Below are 15,189 nucleotides of genomic sequence, written 5' to 3'. Positions count from 1 at the left end.
CATTGTCCGTCCAGGTGCCTTTTCAGGGTCTATGAGGCTGAAGTCGCTGCACCCTCTCTGGGTGACTTCTTGCAGGGTTTAATTGCTCTCACGGGGAATTTTTTACTTCTATCATTGCTGGCTGCAACTTGTGGCTGGTTCCCCATGCCCGCTGTCTGTGCACCTGCGAGAAGGGTCCGATTCTGTCCTCGCAGAAACTTCCCGTGCGCGTGAGCAGGTTTGCATGTGCGATGCGCGAATGCGATCTTATCCTCGCTAGCCTTTCCTCCTATTGCTTTTCTTCTTCTGTTTGGCTAGCTCAGCTGTCGCTTTGCTGAGGTCCGATGACAGAAATGTGTAGGAGGTTTATGAAACAAAACATTTTGTCACATGTTTTGTCTTTGACCTGTTTTTGAAAAAGTTTTGAGAAGCACTGGAAATAGAGGTGAAAGTCCCAATTCTCTCCTCAGAAGAGCAGTGTTGTTGTAGTACAGCTGTGGAGGACATCAAACATGTTGAATATTCTTTAGTTTATTTTCCTTTCTTTGAATTTCAAATTATTCAGCTAGATAAATCTTCTTAGATCTTTATTTGGATCAGAAAGATTCTTATTGTGAACTGCCAGAATGTGTGCCTAAGAAATGCAGTAATATAAGATACGTAGAAACAGCTCAAATGTTTGAGTTGGGCCAGTTTTGAGCTGCTACAGGAGCACCCATCCAGAAACTTGGAGTTCTTAAATGCATGTTGAAGTTACTTCACATCAGCAAAATATTTCCTGTGGGACTTTCTGTGGGAGGGTGAAGGAAGGAGAGGAGCAAAGGCTGAATTCCAAGTACAGGTTCAAGTGTTGCTTTTCATATTGATGCTTTGGAGAAGTTTGACTTTATTTCTTGTCTCTGTTCTTGTATACAGCCTTTATTCTTCCTCATGAGTCTTCAGTTTTCTGGAATACCAATTGCAAAACTCCTGTGTTAAAATAACTGTTAGAAACCCTTCCACAGTACTCTGGCACTAATTGTTCCTAGAATTTCAATGAATCGGGAAGACAATTTAATGAACTTGAATTTTGCATTCGCGATACTCTGCCTGATATGCTTATCTATTATCTGTCCATCTGGCAGCTCACATGCTTGTTGGCAGAAGTGCTTTTATTTCCTTTCCTGAAAAAATTCTGGCACTGAATGTATAAACAAGCAGCACTTCTTTCTTCATTTATAATTCAGCATGAAATTCTGAACGTTATTAGTTAATTAATATTAAATATGGTGAATTCTTGCTAGCGCGAGTATAAGGCTCTGAATTGGAGCATATGGAGTGGTCCCACCTCCTCGCAGTGAGGAGCTGGCAGATTGGGACCCATCTGTCAGCTGATACACGCACCAGCGCGTGTCTCTGAGTTTACGCTGAGGCAATGCGGACTGCCAAGAGAAACTGTGAGAGGGGCTGAGAGCATCTATAATCGTGGCACGTTTTGGGGAGGGAGGGGAGTGGAAGAATTGCTTTCGCCCTCCCCGATTTGATAGATGCTTTAAAAGTTTACAGAATATTTATTTGAAAAAATGTGCTGGTTCTTGGTTGCAAAATTAATTTATTAATAGTAAACATGCTATGGACCCTGAGCTTACTGGTGCGGTTATCTACAGCCTGTTGGGTTTTTGCTCAGTTTACTTACTGGGGAGGCCCCAGCTGTCTACAGCCATACAGCGAAGGCGCTCCCTTGCTGGGGGAGAAGTTAAATTGCTCTCAACTTGAACCACTCCGACGCGATAGTATATTGTGCTGGGTTGGCAGCGTAACCCAGATACTGCATCAGGGGTATGTAGGAAAATAGCCGGCAATATCTGCGTGTGTCAGAAATGCCCGATGTTCCCAGACATAGAGCTGCAAGAAACTAGGCTGAGAAACCAACCCTGTTTCACGTGGACCTGCTGGGCTTTCAAGTGTACAGGTGCATATGTTCAGGTAGAAACTCCTAAAGCATTTATTTAAACAGATTGTCTCATTTCATTTGGGAGGGGAGAAGTTTGTGGTGTGATCAGCCATTTAATACGTTCCCAAAAGACATCTGTAGAGGTTTTCATGAAATGTTATGCCAGAGAAACACGGATCTTCTGAAGTCGTCTTCTCAGTATGGAGAAAATTTGACATGGCGTTAGTCGATTTGGTTTTGAATATCTTCTTCCAAAACGATTTTCTGTGAATACTTTAGAGAAAGAAATGATTCCACAGGCTTGTACATAGTAATAACAGACAAAAGCCTAAGCTTGGAATTCCCCCCCCACCCCCTGAACTACGCAAATCTTATCAGTTTAGTTTCTATTTTGTCTGCAGAAAAACATCTTGCTGAAACTTCTGTTTCTTGCATTTATTTGTGATGCTTTGTGGCTTCCTGTTGTTGTGCAAAAGTGACAGTAATTAAAGTAATCCATAGTGTGACTGGGGACTACTTGTCATAAACAGCGAACTGGTTAACTTTGCTGGGTGTTGCTCATTTTTAACAGAAGTTTTAGATTTATGGCATGCTGTTCACAGAGAAAACTGCTGGCAAATGTTGCTATTACAACTTTATCTTTGGTGTAAATGTATGGTCTTTTCCTTTTGTCACTTCTTAATTTCTAATCGCCGTATTATACGGGGGTGAAACACGGTTTCTCTCTGCTGTCAGAAGCGGTAACAGGGCAGACAGTGAAATGGCAAGTTGTTAGCTTGGTGCTCCCTGCAAATTGTTGCCCCTCCACCTTGGAGGTGAATTTGCATTTATTTATTTATTTAAAGGCATTCGTGTAATTACATTAATGCCGTATTGTATGAGGACGGTTGGCTTTGGGGAAATTGCATTCCTTGTGGAAAAAGTTGTGATTGGTTCTTAAAGCAAAATGTGTTTTTTTTAAAGGCTTGTAAGCTAGGGAAGCATAACTTTTATACAGCATCCTATTTGAAACTTAAATTCATCTTTAGTACCTGGAGAAGTAGGTTAAAATACTTATTGATGTTTTGCCTGACCTATAGCTGCTATGGTTTGTGCCTTTTAAGACAGAATTTCTGCAAGTTGAAGGGGAGAAGGGGAATTAGGGCTTAATTTTTTTCTTTTCTTTTTTTTTTTTTAAGAGATAATTTGTGAAGTAATTATTTTTCAAGAGTTATGTTGAAGGAACTGGTGACTGACACTGAACTTTGGACAGAAGAAGGGAGTAAAATCTGTATATAAACTCCATCCTTAGTGGAAAGGTTTTACATTACCCTGTTATCTTTGGTCTGTCTTTGGGATATATAAGGAATTAATATCTTGCAGCTGTAAGAGAAAATAAATCAGTGTTACAGCATTAGGCCAGGTCCGTCAGAGGCGAGGCTGCCGTGGTTCCCTGCCCCAGGTCCCACTCATGGCTGGGTTGAACGTGTGTTCCCAGTAGGGAAAAAAGGTTTTCTTGCCCAGAAGGAGATAGAAATGGAATTTCCTAAGACGATGGGACAAACTGCAGATCACACAGTACACGTGTATGGACCAGCCACTGTTTATGTATGAATGACTGTTTCTTATCCCCATATCCCTCTATTTTCTCACACGTGTTTGTCCATGAGTCTTTGAGATCCTTCCCTTTCCCTGCCTTTGGTTCCTCCCCTAAACAACCCATAGTAAGTCTTGTGCAATCCCAAAACGTTCTTCCCCCGCATCCCATACCTGTCCCACACTCTGATGCACTGACCACCTCCTTCCCAGAGGTGCTCCAGAGCTGGCTCCGTGGGATGGATGTCACCCCTGGCCAGTAGGGCTGAGGCTCTCCTGGGATGGCCATCCCTTCCTCTGAGTCCGTAATTTGTATCCCCCCATCTGCCTTTGGGCTTCTGCTCCTCTGGGCTTGTGGGGATGGACCTGGGATGGGCTGATGGCTCCTGGGATGGACCTGGGCAAGGTGTGATTCGGGCTCCCCCCACCATTGCCTTTGTGCTCCTTTGTGGGTGTGCAGAGGAGCTTTCTATTAGAAAGCTGCATCAAGATTGAAATTGTCAAATTTATCTATTTTTTTGCCTTTGTGTAGTTGGCGTTAATTTGAATACTGGATTTTAGGAGTTTTTAATATGTTAGCAAGTATCAGCTTTTTTGTGAAGGGATTATCTGACTAAAAAGATCTGCCCTGCTTTCCTTTCACAATTCAGTTCGCCTGCAAAAGTCTAATTTGTCATCCATAAAATAAATATACTTTGTCAGAGAATACATTTGTCCTGTTACTAATTCACTTGAATTATTTCTGATATTATAGATTGCCCCTATGTTGCGAGAATACTCTCCAATTTAACTTTTAGTCTCTAGTGAGCAAAAGAAACGTCTTTTTCTAATACCTGATTTACTATTGGAAATTAAATTTTCTGGATGGGCAGTCATAAAAGCTAAGCCCAATGAAATGGTGGTCGGTAATAGATTATTTTTTCATGTGAGGTATATTGGCAGACAGACGATGGATCTGCTGGAACTTGAAGGTGACGGAAGGGAGATAGTTTCTTTAAAAATGTATCCTTAGAGATTGATAAGGTGAAATGCAGTTGTGTAAGATCTAATTTATCAAAGAATGTAACATTTCTGCAAGATGATTTGCTTTCACTTTTCTATATTTTTCTTGGTTTGGGAGTTACTGATTGTCGTCTTTTTTTTTTTTTTTTTTTTTTTTTTTTACCCTCTCCTTAGTAAAACGCTTCAGAGAACCAAAGCATGAAAGACGTCCCTGGAGGATATGGTATGTTTCTCCATGCTTTGTTCTCAAATATTTTTTCTTGCATGTTTTAGAAATTGAAGGAATGATTGTTTGTGTGTGATGATAAAAAAAAAAAGTAGTGACAAGAAATTGGTGACTGAAAGTGAGAAACAGAAAGTTACCAAAATACATGAGTCAACAGAAAGTTATCTTCTGTGCGTTTCCCTGCTAGTTCTTTCTTACTAAACACTTCCAGGAATCCCTACAAAGATGTGCCTTTACACATAACGCTTCAAGTTGTGCTTCCTCCTGTTACAGAACTTAATGTTCTGTAGCTGTGCTACTACGTATAAGAGAAAACAGTATGGTAAAAGACATAAATACATAAGCCATAAAAGAATGTATTGGTAAGAAAGAAGGTAAAAAAAGTATATTTGCTTTTATTACTTTTAAAAAGTTGTTGGATTGTAGCAATGCCAACCTAACCAGTACTAGTTTTGAGACTGGTGTAAATGTTAAGCTGTCATACCAGTTGTTGAAGACTTCAGTGGTTTCAAATCATCTCATGCAACGCTGCTTTTCATAACTAATCCTGACCTTTATTTTGAAAAACTAAATACAAAACCTATTGTGTACTGCAGTCTACCGCAGCCTGAAATTGAGTAGTGCGGTGATAGCCTTGAATTTTTAAGCAAAGAGTCTTGTTCTGGGACTTGAGTATTGTTATTTATAGTATAGTGTACTGACTAGATAAGAAACTCATTGGCTTCCTGCCTCATCTCCAACACTCTGCATTCGATGTCGTGCAATGAATGCAAGAGAATAAAGTTTAAGACAAAACTGTCAGGGAGGGGAGATGAATTCAGGCATAAAATGTTGTTTGGATCTTTTTAGACATGGAAACAACAGGCAAAATGGGTGTTGGTCTGTAAGAAGAACACACTCTTCCCTACTCTTGACACAATTCCTATATTTAACGTTTAATAAGATATCCACTGGAAGCTTTGGTTTTGTGCAAAGGATGATGATAAAAGAATGGTAAGGGCTGGAGTCAATACTGAATCGGTACCTAACTGGGTTTTTTGTATTTTGCTTGTAAGTAGCAAACTGTTTTCTCTCTTAACTCTGTCATCTGCTTTGAAGATAATGCTTTCAAGGTTGCGGTTCTTTTGCAGTGTGGTCTAAGCTGTTGTATTTTAGATAAAATTCAGTGAGACCACTTCGTGCTTTCAGGTGAAAAATATGTTGGCTTTTTAGCAAAGTACTCTAGATAAGGGAATCATTAGCCAGCTGTTAAATTGTTCACCAATAAGCACAAGATGAGGATTTTATTTTTGTCTGTGTCATGAACTCGCTAAAAAGGCATAAACATAAAAGGACTGGAATATCCAGCGAGGCTGGGATATTCATTGTTTACAGGAGGTTATTAAAGACTTAGCAAGGTTTAGTGAGGATTAGCTCTTAGATAATGCGTATGATACCAAGAGGATATCCCTAGACTTTAAATTTACAGTGGTAAGGTTTCAAGTTAGGATGATTTGGTTTATTGTTAGCAGTATTCAAGGAAAAAAAGGAGCAGAATTTAAAATGGAACACTGTTAAATAAGCAAAATGCCATGACACTTTATCATTCTGGTGTTCTCATTTGAAGAAGAAATGAATAATTGAGATGGAATTTTAATTAAAATAAATTTGCAATGTCTGACTGTGTTGTAAAACTGTTAACTGTAAAATGTAAAAACTGTTTTTACTCTCTACAGGTTTTTAGATACTTCCAAGCAAGCCATAGGGATGTTGTTCATCCACTTTGCAAATGTCTATTTATCAGACCTTACAGAAGAAGACCCTTGTTCACTGTAAGTGTTAAATTTCACAATAATTGGTCTTTATGGTGTTTCTGCAGTTGAGTTTGATGGTGTATGTGGCCAATAATGCAAGATAGAACCGAGAAACCAGTTTTCATGGTAAAAATCAATCACTTTCAAAAACCCATTGTTTAAGCTTACTTAATCAAGGATCAGAGTTCTGCTCTTTTTGTTCATGCCTGGCAGGACCTGGGAAAGGTTTTTCTGGGCTTTATATAGATATTTTAGACCAAAGGTAAACTCTTACTACTTCTTCCTGTCCAGTTAATGAACGAGGACTCAAGAGGCACGTTGTAATATGAGGCTGTTTACTGAAGGAGGTGCTAGGGACCAAAGGAAACGAATATAAAGTTGTGTACACTGACCTCAAACTGCACTCTTCGCTACAGCAAGGATTTAATATAAAGTCAGGTTGCTTTCAGGGATACTTAGCAAAAATCATTCATGCTTGTATTTTCTGCTAAAACCTACATTAGCTACTGCAGTATTATTTTCATTTTGTTAAAAGCAGGAAATCTTGCTATAGGTACCCAGGCAGTTAGTACAAAAATTAATTTTGCAATGTCACGCTTGGAGCAGTGTGACTAAGTAGATAAGTGTTTCGCTGTAGTGTATGAAACCTGAAGATTTTATGACTAAGACCCTGTCAGGCTCTTTACAGGAGCTCCTGAAGCAAACGGTAATTGTTTGGGTTTGTTCTTGATAGAGCTCATGCTCAAAGAAGCTTACGCATTCCTGGTGATAGAAGCTGTGAAATTACTTTTAAAAGCCTAGTAATTTGCCCTTTAAAACCAATCTACTTCCTTCAGTGGCATAACATCTACTCAGTGTTGTCCTTTGGTAAACAAAGGAGCTACGCAGCTCAAGGAATATGCTCGTGTTGCTTCACAAACCTGTTTTATTTCCCTTGTTCCTCCTCGCTTTCTTTTGTGTTCCTACATGCAATCTGCAAATAAAACACTGCTTGTCTCTTCCCACCACAAACCATTTTGATAGGGAAAATGCATTTATTTTAACACACTAGCTGTAAAGTTTAGGTTGTAATTAGACAGTTTCAATAATACCAGGCATCGTTGTAGGATTTTCCTTGCTCGCTGATTTAAAAAATTCCTAATAGGTTTAAAAACAAGCAGGTGCAAATTGCTTTCATTCCATTTTTAATATATTAAAGTATATGTTCATATAAGCTAACCAAAGCATGCGTAAAATTATCAGTGTTTAAAGCTAAAGCTCAGTAGTTTGTTACAATCTTTTAAAGTTAAAAATAACTTTGTGCTGTGTACTGAGTTTTCACGATATAAGGTTTGCTAATGTATGTTCTCTTCTACATGTTTTAATATAGTCTACATAACTATTTTTAAATACCACTTTTCATGTAAGCGTAACGACACAAAACAAGCACGAGGGTGAAGTAGGGAACTGTTATTCACTGTTCTCAGGATAACAGTAATTACAGTGTGGAGCTGTGTAATTTCTCAGATAAGGGTGCAGGTCCTCCTTGTTAGCAGAAAAAATATCATATTGTATCAACCAAAGCCACTTGTCCTGTCTTGGGAAAAATATATCTTAAGTGTGCAAGTGGGTCAAAATTAGTGAGCCAAAAGCAACGTTGCTGTCTGTGACTCGAAATAATAATAATTTTACTTGTCAAATTCAAACATGGATAGTTTTCTGTTCTTTCCTGTTTTGTACTCTGTGGGTTATTTTCAGAACAAAACCAGAAAATGTAGTTTTAGCAAATACTGTGGTTCAAAGCTTGGAAAGAACTACAATTGGAAGTTGCCATTCGTTAGTTTGGGGATGTAGTGCTATAATTCAGGCAGGCATGTGATAATATCAAAGCTGATAAAACATCTGGCAAAACACCGTGACAGACGGGTGGTTGGTTGGTTGAAGAACTTTAAATAGAAAAAGCAAACGGCATTCTTCTTTTCTGTAGTGCGGGGTACTCGGCTCTCGGTACACGGGGAAGTTTGTACTAACTCTCAGTCAAACGCATTGATCTGATCGTGGCAGCAATGTGTAGTGTCGTTTGTGCCGGTGCAGCGGCTACACGTGAGCGGGGTTACTGCAGCGCATGGCAGAGCGAACCTCCTGCCTGCGCGGGGTGAGCCTCAGGTGCTTGGGAATATGAGGCTTACTTGGCCTGCGCTGTGAGCCGTAATTTGATGTGAAATAGGTGTTGGCACATCTCTTCTCCCTGCTCCTGATGGCTGCCTTCCTCCTACAGACCTACAGCAGCCCCTTGTGGCCTTAAAATGACTTGTGTAGACTTGTAACCGCGGAGTTTCCTCTGCCAAACACCAAAGCTTGATTTTAATGCGTCTTACATGAAGTTCATTAAAGCTCTGATTTGGCACACAACTGTTAGAAAATAGCTATTTCTTTAGAAAGCTCATGGGTAAGTCTTGGCTGAAGCAAGGCGCGTCTGCTTCATTTTCATTTTTGAGCTGCTCTTGAATGGGATTTTGCGGGTCAGAACAGCTCCTCCTTTACTGTTTTGAATGCACATATTCTGCCTTTGCTTTCCTCTTTCTGATACTATTTTGTCCACGTGGGTCTGTCTCCACAGCCAGCAGGCGCCCACAGGTCTCTGATTTGCTCTTTTTATCCCTGCAGATAAGTTCCTACAGACTGTAGAGTTTACCTTAAGTATTTGGAATTACCAAATAAGAATCTCAGTAACAGGGATGTTACTACATGTCTTCTAGCTGGCGTTTTCTCACCTGCTATTTTGTTCAGCTAAAATCCACGATAGTAAATAAACCAAACTGACTTACAAAATGCTCTGAATTTCAGCTGCCATGTAATGAACCTAAGAATGCATTTGAAACCCATAGTAATCTCTAGTTTCTTAAAGCATAGGTAAGATCCCAGAAGCTCTTGAAACAATAAAATTAGTAGGGCAGCAGTTGCATGTCCACTGAGGAGTGGTTTGCTTTGGTGGCTTTTTTCTGGGAAGCCTTGTTTCCAATTACTTCAAATGTTTATTGGACAAGAACTGGAGTGCAAGAAAGGACATAACTTTTTCTTCCAAACACTAAGTTGACGTTTGGCCTAGATAGTGACTATACTCTCTCGAAATGGTGTTCCACTGCTCATTGCTCCTTGTTGGGGCTAGGAGGGGGCTCCCTTGAGCAAGAGAAACTGTCGAGTTGTGATGTCGTTCCCCCTTGGAATGAGTGTTTCGGGTTGGGTTTTTTACCTTCATATTACTTGATGTGTCTTTAAGATAACTTATCTTTTTATTTCTTTTCCTTTTATTCCTTTGGTTTTATTCAAATACGCTTTTTCCACACAGAATGAACTGAGCAACGGTAAAAAGGAAATCTGGTTATAAACTCCAATATTCATTTTACTCCTTTAAATTATCTAGAGTATGCACATGCGCACACCAGAGTTCATGAAATTAGAAGTTGGAGCTTAAGTTTAAGAACAGAAACAAAATACTAGGACTCTTCTAAAACTATGTAAATTTTAGGGTAAATTTTAGGGTAACTGTAATTACAGAAGTGGGTAAATGATTACTCTCAATACTCTGGCTGCTCCACATGTACACAGATCTTTTATCAATTGTGGTGCTAAAATACACTGAACTTGTAGAAAATGGACCCTTGCTCCTTGCTTTCTTTTACTTTTTTCCTTTCAGGTACCTTATCAACTTCTTGTTAGATGCCACATTAGGAATGCTGTTAATCTACATTGGTATACGTGCAGTCAGCAGCATTGTGGAATGGCAGCAGTGGGAGTCCCTTCGCTTTGGTGAATATGGTAAATGTTTCTGTTCTTGCACTGAAATGGTTTTCAGGATAGAATCTCACGATATTTCAGTTAGGGGTTAACTCATCTTAAAATTGTTACACAATTATTATAGTGGTCATTTTAATATTTCGCTTGTCACGAGGCTTCTTTTAAGTTCCATGTCTTGGCATGCACGTTCTGTGTTAGAAAGCTCAACGAGTCTCTAAGCATTTAGTGAGTTTGGAACAACTACTTTAGTATTTATTTTTTTAGGAGTGATTGAACAAATTATGATACTGGCTAATCTCATGGAAAAAATACCGGCATGATAAATTTACTCTGAAGCACTTTTAAATAAATGATGGTTGGAAGGTCATTTCCTATTAAAGCTTTCACTGAACCACAAGCCGTTGTCTGAAGATAGAGGCTAAGAGTTCTGCCAGCCCTCTTTAAAGTAAACAACCACGTACCTTCAGTGGAGAGAACGGCAAGAGAGGCCTGTGCTTGTCATCAAGTAGTGATAACTCAAACTCCTGCATGTAAGGCTTGTATCATTGATGAAAAATGCATGTGTTTTTCATACAGGCTAAGGGATAGACTAATGAAATCACTTTCACATGAAGCTGTGGGTTTTATCTTCCGTTACATTGGCCACAGAAGTCCACTGATCTGCAGAACTAGTGGATTTGCAGATGCAGTTTAATATCATACATACTCAACGTCTAATTCTGTTCAACCTGTTATTTTCAGATTGCTTAGTATGGCTGGTTGGGGATGGAAGTTCTGTATAGATGCTGAAAATTGCATTTGAAGCTCCTTGAGATAGGAATGGGGGGAGAGGTTGCCTTAAAAGAGAGCTATGGCTCTTCATCAGAGAGAAAAACAAACGAAGGAAACCTATGGTTTGGAGAAAAAAAAAAAAGTTAAAATAACGTTTGCCTAACAAAGTAAAAGCTTTCATAGCAGTTTCATGATTATCATTGGTAGGTTTTTTGGTTTTGTAGGTTTCTTTGTTTATAATGATCCGAAGTGGCTGACAGAATTAAGAGTAAATAAATAAAGGCCTTGCCAAGTTGAAATACTCTAAAAGCTTGGGAAATTTACAATTAAATCGAATAGCATTAATTGCTATTTGCTTTTATGTCAGAGGTTTAAAATAGAGATGATGACAAGCATCTGTCTAAGGAGGAATAACTGCCTATGCCATTAGGGCATTTTTTTTAGATTTATGTAGATTTAATGTTTATCTTTTAGGGTAGAGTTCATGACCATTTAAGCTGTTTAAGTCAGCACTGCCACAACCCTGTTTATCTGCTTTTTTTCCCACATGCCACGGTCCAATATTTCCACTCTTTTCCTTGGACTGGTGCACATCTGACTCTTCAGGGAACTGAATCAGAGCGCTAAACCATCAGAAAATTCACCATATGTAGAAAAGTAAATAGTTCCTCCAGATCAGTCCCCAGCCTTGGGTCTCTAAGGGATTAGGTAAGCACCAATGCCCAGGGAGGGGAAAAGGGCAAGGAAAAAGCTGAGACATTGCTGAGCTGCACCTTCTGACCGAGCTTTAAGACATATTGCCCAAAGTCCCTTTTCCTGATTGTTGATTTGGCTTGAAGCCATTCAAAGCTGTTTGAATAGCTTTCAGCCTGCAGAAAATTGGCTTTCTGCTCACAGCAAAAAAACTTGGTGTATCTATTACAATTATAGGTAGGTACTTGTAATCATGTCAAATACTAGATTTGATTTCTTCCTGATAGCATTCTGTTTTTTCCTGTCTAATCTGTTCTCTCCCATTTTAATGTCCTTTAACAAGCGGTCTATGTGGATAGGGAGATGTGGGGAGTATATTTAGTCTCCTGAAATTTGTCTCTCTCTCTTATTGGCTTCCAAAATGAACCTGGTCTTATTTTAGTTAGTTATGAGGCATCTGTGACTGCAGTAATTAAGCTCTTAAAATCAACAAATGAACTTGTTACTTGTGTTATGCTGCGGAGGTGGTCTGTGACTGATCCATTATTGTCATTTTGAGTTAAGAGATCTGAAATGCCTAAACTTGTTTATCAAGTATTTCTTCTCTGTGTGTGTGTGTCTAAGCAATGTAGGAAATTATGTAAGTCCTCTTTACTTAGTTGCTCTTTCCAATATCAAATCATTTTATTAGTGGCTAACTTTTGTTTTCTGTGTCTTCATTAATGTGCTGTCTTGACCTTAGTGTGTTGTTTGTTTAATCAAGCTATCGTAAGGACTATTAAAAAGCATATAGTAAATCTGTATTTCCATTAACCATGTGGGAGAGGCTTCTGGTATAGAGAGAACTATATAGCAGATGGAAAGTTATTAGTAACAGCTGTGCAGTAAGGTTAGACCCTATGTAAGAAATCTGTCTAAAAAGGACAAGTTGCATTGGCTTGTTTGCTGCCCTCTTCTGTTAAGTCCTACTGTTGTTTCTCAAGTGAAACCCCTCATATTGCCATTTTGTTTAAAATGTTTCACTTTGGCCCCAAGAAAATTTTTGTCTGATTTTTCATAAGATTCTTTAAAATAATTAAATTAAGTAGGGTAGAAGAGGGGACTAAAATGCAGTCCTGTGGGGTCACGAGTATGCTTAGACTTACTATTTTGAAGTTAAATGTGGATGTTTAGCATACATTGGGGGCGGGGGGGAGGTGTCTGCTCATTGAAAGGTATCAGAGACTTGCGGCATTTTATCTGAAGTGGCAAAGTCAAGTCCTCAGCTTGGAGATCAGCGTGACTTCAGTTTGTTTGCAAGTGTGGGAAAACAAATGAGAGCCCCCCTCCCCTAAAAAAACCCAAGTCTCTTCTTGTGGTTGAGCGATGTTGTTTGTGTTTCTAGAGCCTAAATAATCATTTGTCTCAAGTTAATTCTCACTGTGAGCTCATTTCCCTTCTTAGCTCTATTACTTGATCCCTGGTGATTCATTACTTGAAGCCGTCACAAAAATAGTAGTGTCCTGCTGGTTTTAAAAGACTCGTCTTTATATGGAGGATAGTTTTTAAACATAAATGCCTCAAGGAAAGAATGGATACCAAAATACCAGCATTTATAAATGAATGCTGTTTGTACAGCAAAACAGCACTGCACACTGATTTATGAACACAGTAGCGTGACGCTCCCTCAAGGGCTTTTTTTATGTCAGAATTTTTAAGTTTATTAGATTTGTCTTCATATTTCCAGGTTTGTATTTTCAGAGTCATTACATCAGCAGCTGGGTTTTAATAGAAGTGCAGAATCGGTTAATATATTTGAGTATGTAAAGAGGAGAAAAGCAGTCATGATCTGTACTGAAAAGAATGTTCCCTGCGTTCTCCTTCCCTTCTTGTCTTAGGCTACTTTAGCTGCTGCGAGGAGAAAACAGGTGACTAAATCCCCTCTTGGGGACAATGAACTCTCTTGGCAACTAAGTCGTGCTGTGGTCTCTTTGCTTATCTTTGCTTCTGGGATGGCAAAGCTTAGAAATTGTATTTGATACGTCTTTTCCCTCTAGCTCTTTGTTTGCAACTTGGAGAGCAACTTACTTGTAGCCATAAAGGGTAGATAGCACTTACTTTAAAACTTTTTAAAATTTATTTTGGAGTAGTTCTGTGAGTTGGCATTTTCTTAAGAAAATTTCTCAGGATTTGAAGAACGGAGAGAAGTTAAGGGATAGAGGGATCACAGGTATTTTGTTCCGGAGCTGTCTATAAACGTGCTTCTACAAAGCGGCTGATGAAAGTATACACTAGCATAGACTAGTTTTTCATTGCCCAGCATGTTCAGAAAATGCTGCTACAGTTGTCACTGCTGAGGATTCAAAATTTTTCAGTTTCGGTCTTAATGCACTTTTCTTGCCGTAACAAGATTTCTACTGATTTGCTAGTTTATTCTAGACATGTAATTTATACATGGCGGGTATAAAATCAAAATTCAAGAGAGACTGTCAGAGACATCTAGAAATTAGATTAGATCTTTATGGCTTCAACGTTAATTTAAAGTTCTAATTTGAGTTTGTGTACTGAATCTTTGAACTTACAAATGTCCCAGATATTTTTGGGAACACCTCCTGCATGTGATGATGTTATTAACGTCTACTTTTTCTCTTGAATTGCAGATGTTATAAAATTGTAGGAAAAAAGGTTGGAAAGGATCTCCAGAGGTCATATAATCCAACCTCTTGCTTAAAGCAGGGTTAACTTCAAAGCTAGAGCGGGTTCTTCAGGGCATAGTCAAGTCCAGTTTTTAATTTATCCATGGTTTGAGATTTAAGAACCCCTTTGAACAACCTACTCCAGTGTTTAACCACTCTCATTGTGAAAGCTTTTTTTCCTTTATGTCAGAACTGTACATCCACCCATCCAGTCTATAGCTCCCCAACTTTTCTACAAGGATGCGGTTGGGAGACTTGGTAAATTCAAAGCAGACAGCATCCCTCTTCTCCCCATTTGTAATTAGAGCTGAGAGATAATTTTGTAGATGCAGTAGGGCATACAAAAACCCTCAAATAGAATTTGATATACACAACTTCTCATTTCAGTCATGTACCAAAAAAAAACAGCGCCCCTTCCTGTAAAAACATCATGGAACAAAACGTTCATTGGTGATAGTGCACAACACTCCTAATAAAGTTTCACAGTTTTTTGACATCCAGAATCTCATGTGACAGAGTTGGAATAGATGCAAAATTGCTGTACCTGTCTTTGCTTTTAGGAATTAAATACAGATTTGAAAACAGCTTAGTATAAACTGGTAAAGTTTCAATGGTAAGTCTGTAGCTAAAGCTAGCTTTATTTCTTTTTTTCATATTTGCTAGTTAACGAAGAAAACTAGAGAATGCTAATAAATGTAGAGTATAGAAATTAATTGCTAGAATTTAATTCTCAAATTTAATTCACGCTTTGTATCTTCAGAACAA

At 38.8% G+C, this 15,189-nt stretch overlaps 1 protein-coding gene across 1 annotated transcript in view; it reads left to right on the top strand.

Moving 5' to 3' along the window:
* LOC309675318 (store-operated calcium entry regulator STIMATE-like) overlaps positions 1-15,189 on the top strand; it is a gene marked incomplete at its 5' end in the record, with an annotated part of 33,169 nt that overhangs the window by 13,400 nt on the left and 4,580 nt on the right. Inside the window, 3 exons of the mRNA XM_082487602.1 lie at positions 4,664-4,712; positions 6,431-6,526; positions 10,185-10,306. Coding sequence (XP_082343728.1) covers positions 4,664-4,712; positions 6,431-6,526; positions 10,185-10,306 — 267 coding nt within the window. The remainder of the gene's footprint in view (positions 1-4,663; positions 4,713-6,430; positions 6,527-10,184; positions 10,307-15,189) is intronic.

The sequence above is a fragment of the Vanellus vanellus genome, assembly GCF_965231255.1.
Source record: "Vanellus vanellus genome assembly, chromosome: 9".
In the NCBI taxonomy this organism is placed as follows: domain Eukaryota; kingdom Metazoa; phylum Chordata; class Aves; order Charadriiformes; family Charadriidae; genus Vanellus; species Vanellus vanellus.
This window is presented reverse-complemented; position numbering and strand designations above follow the sequence as displayed.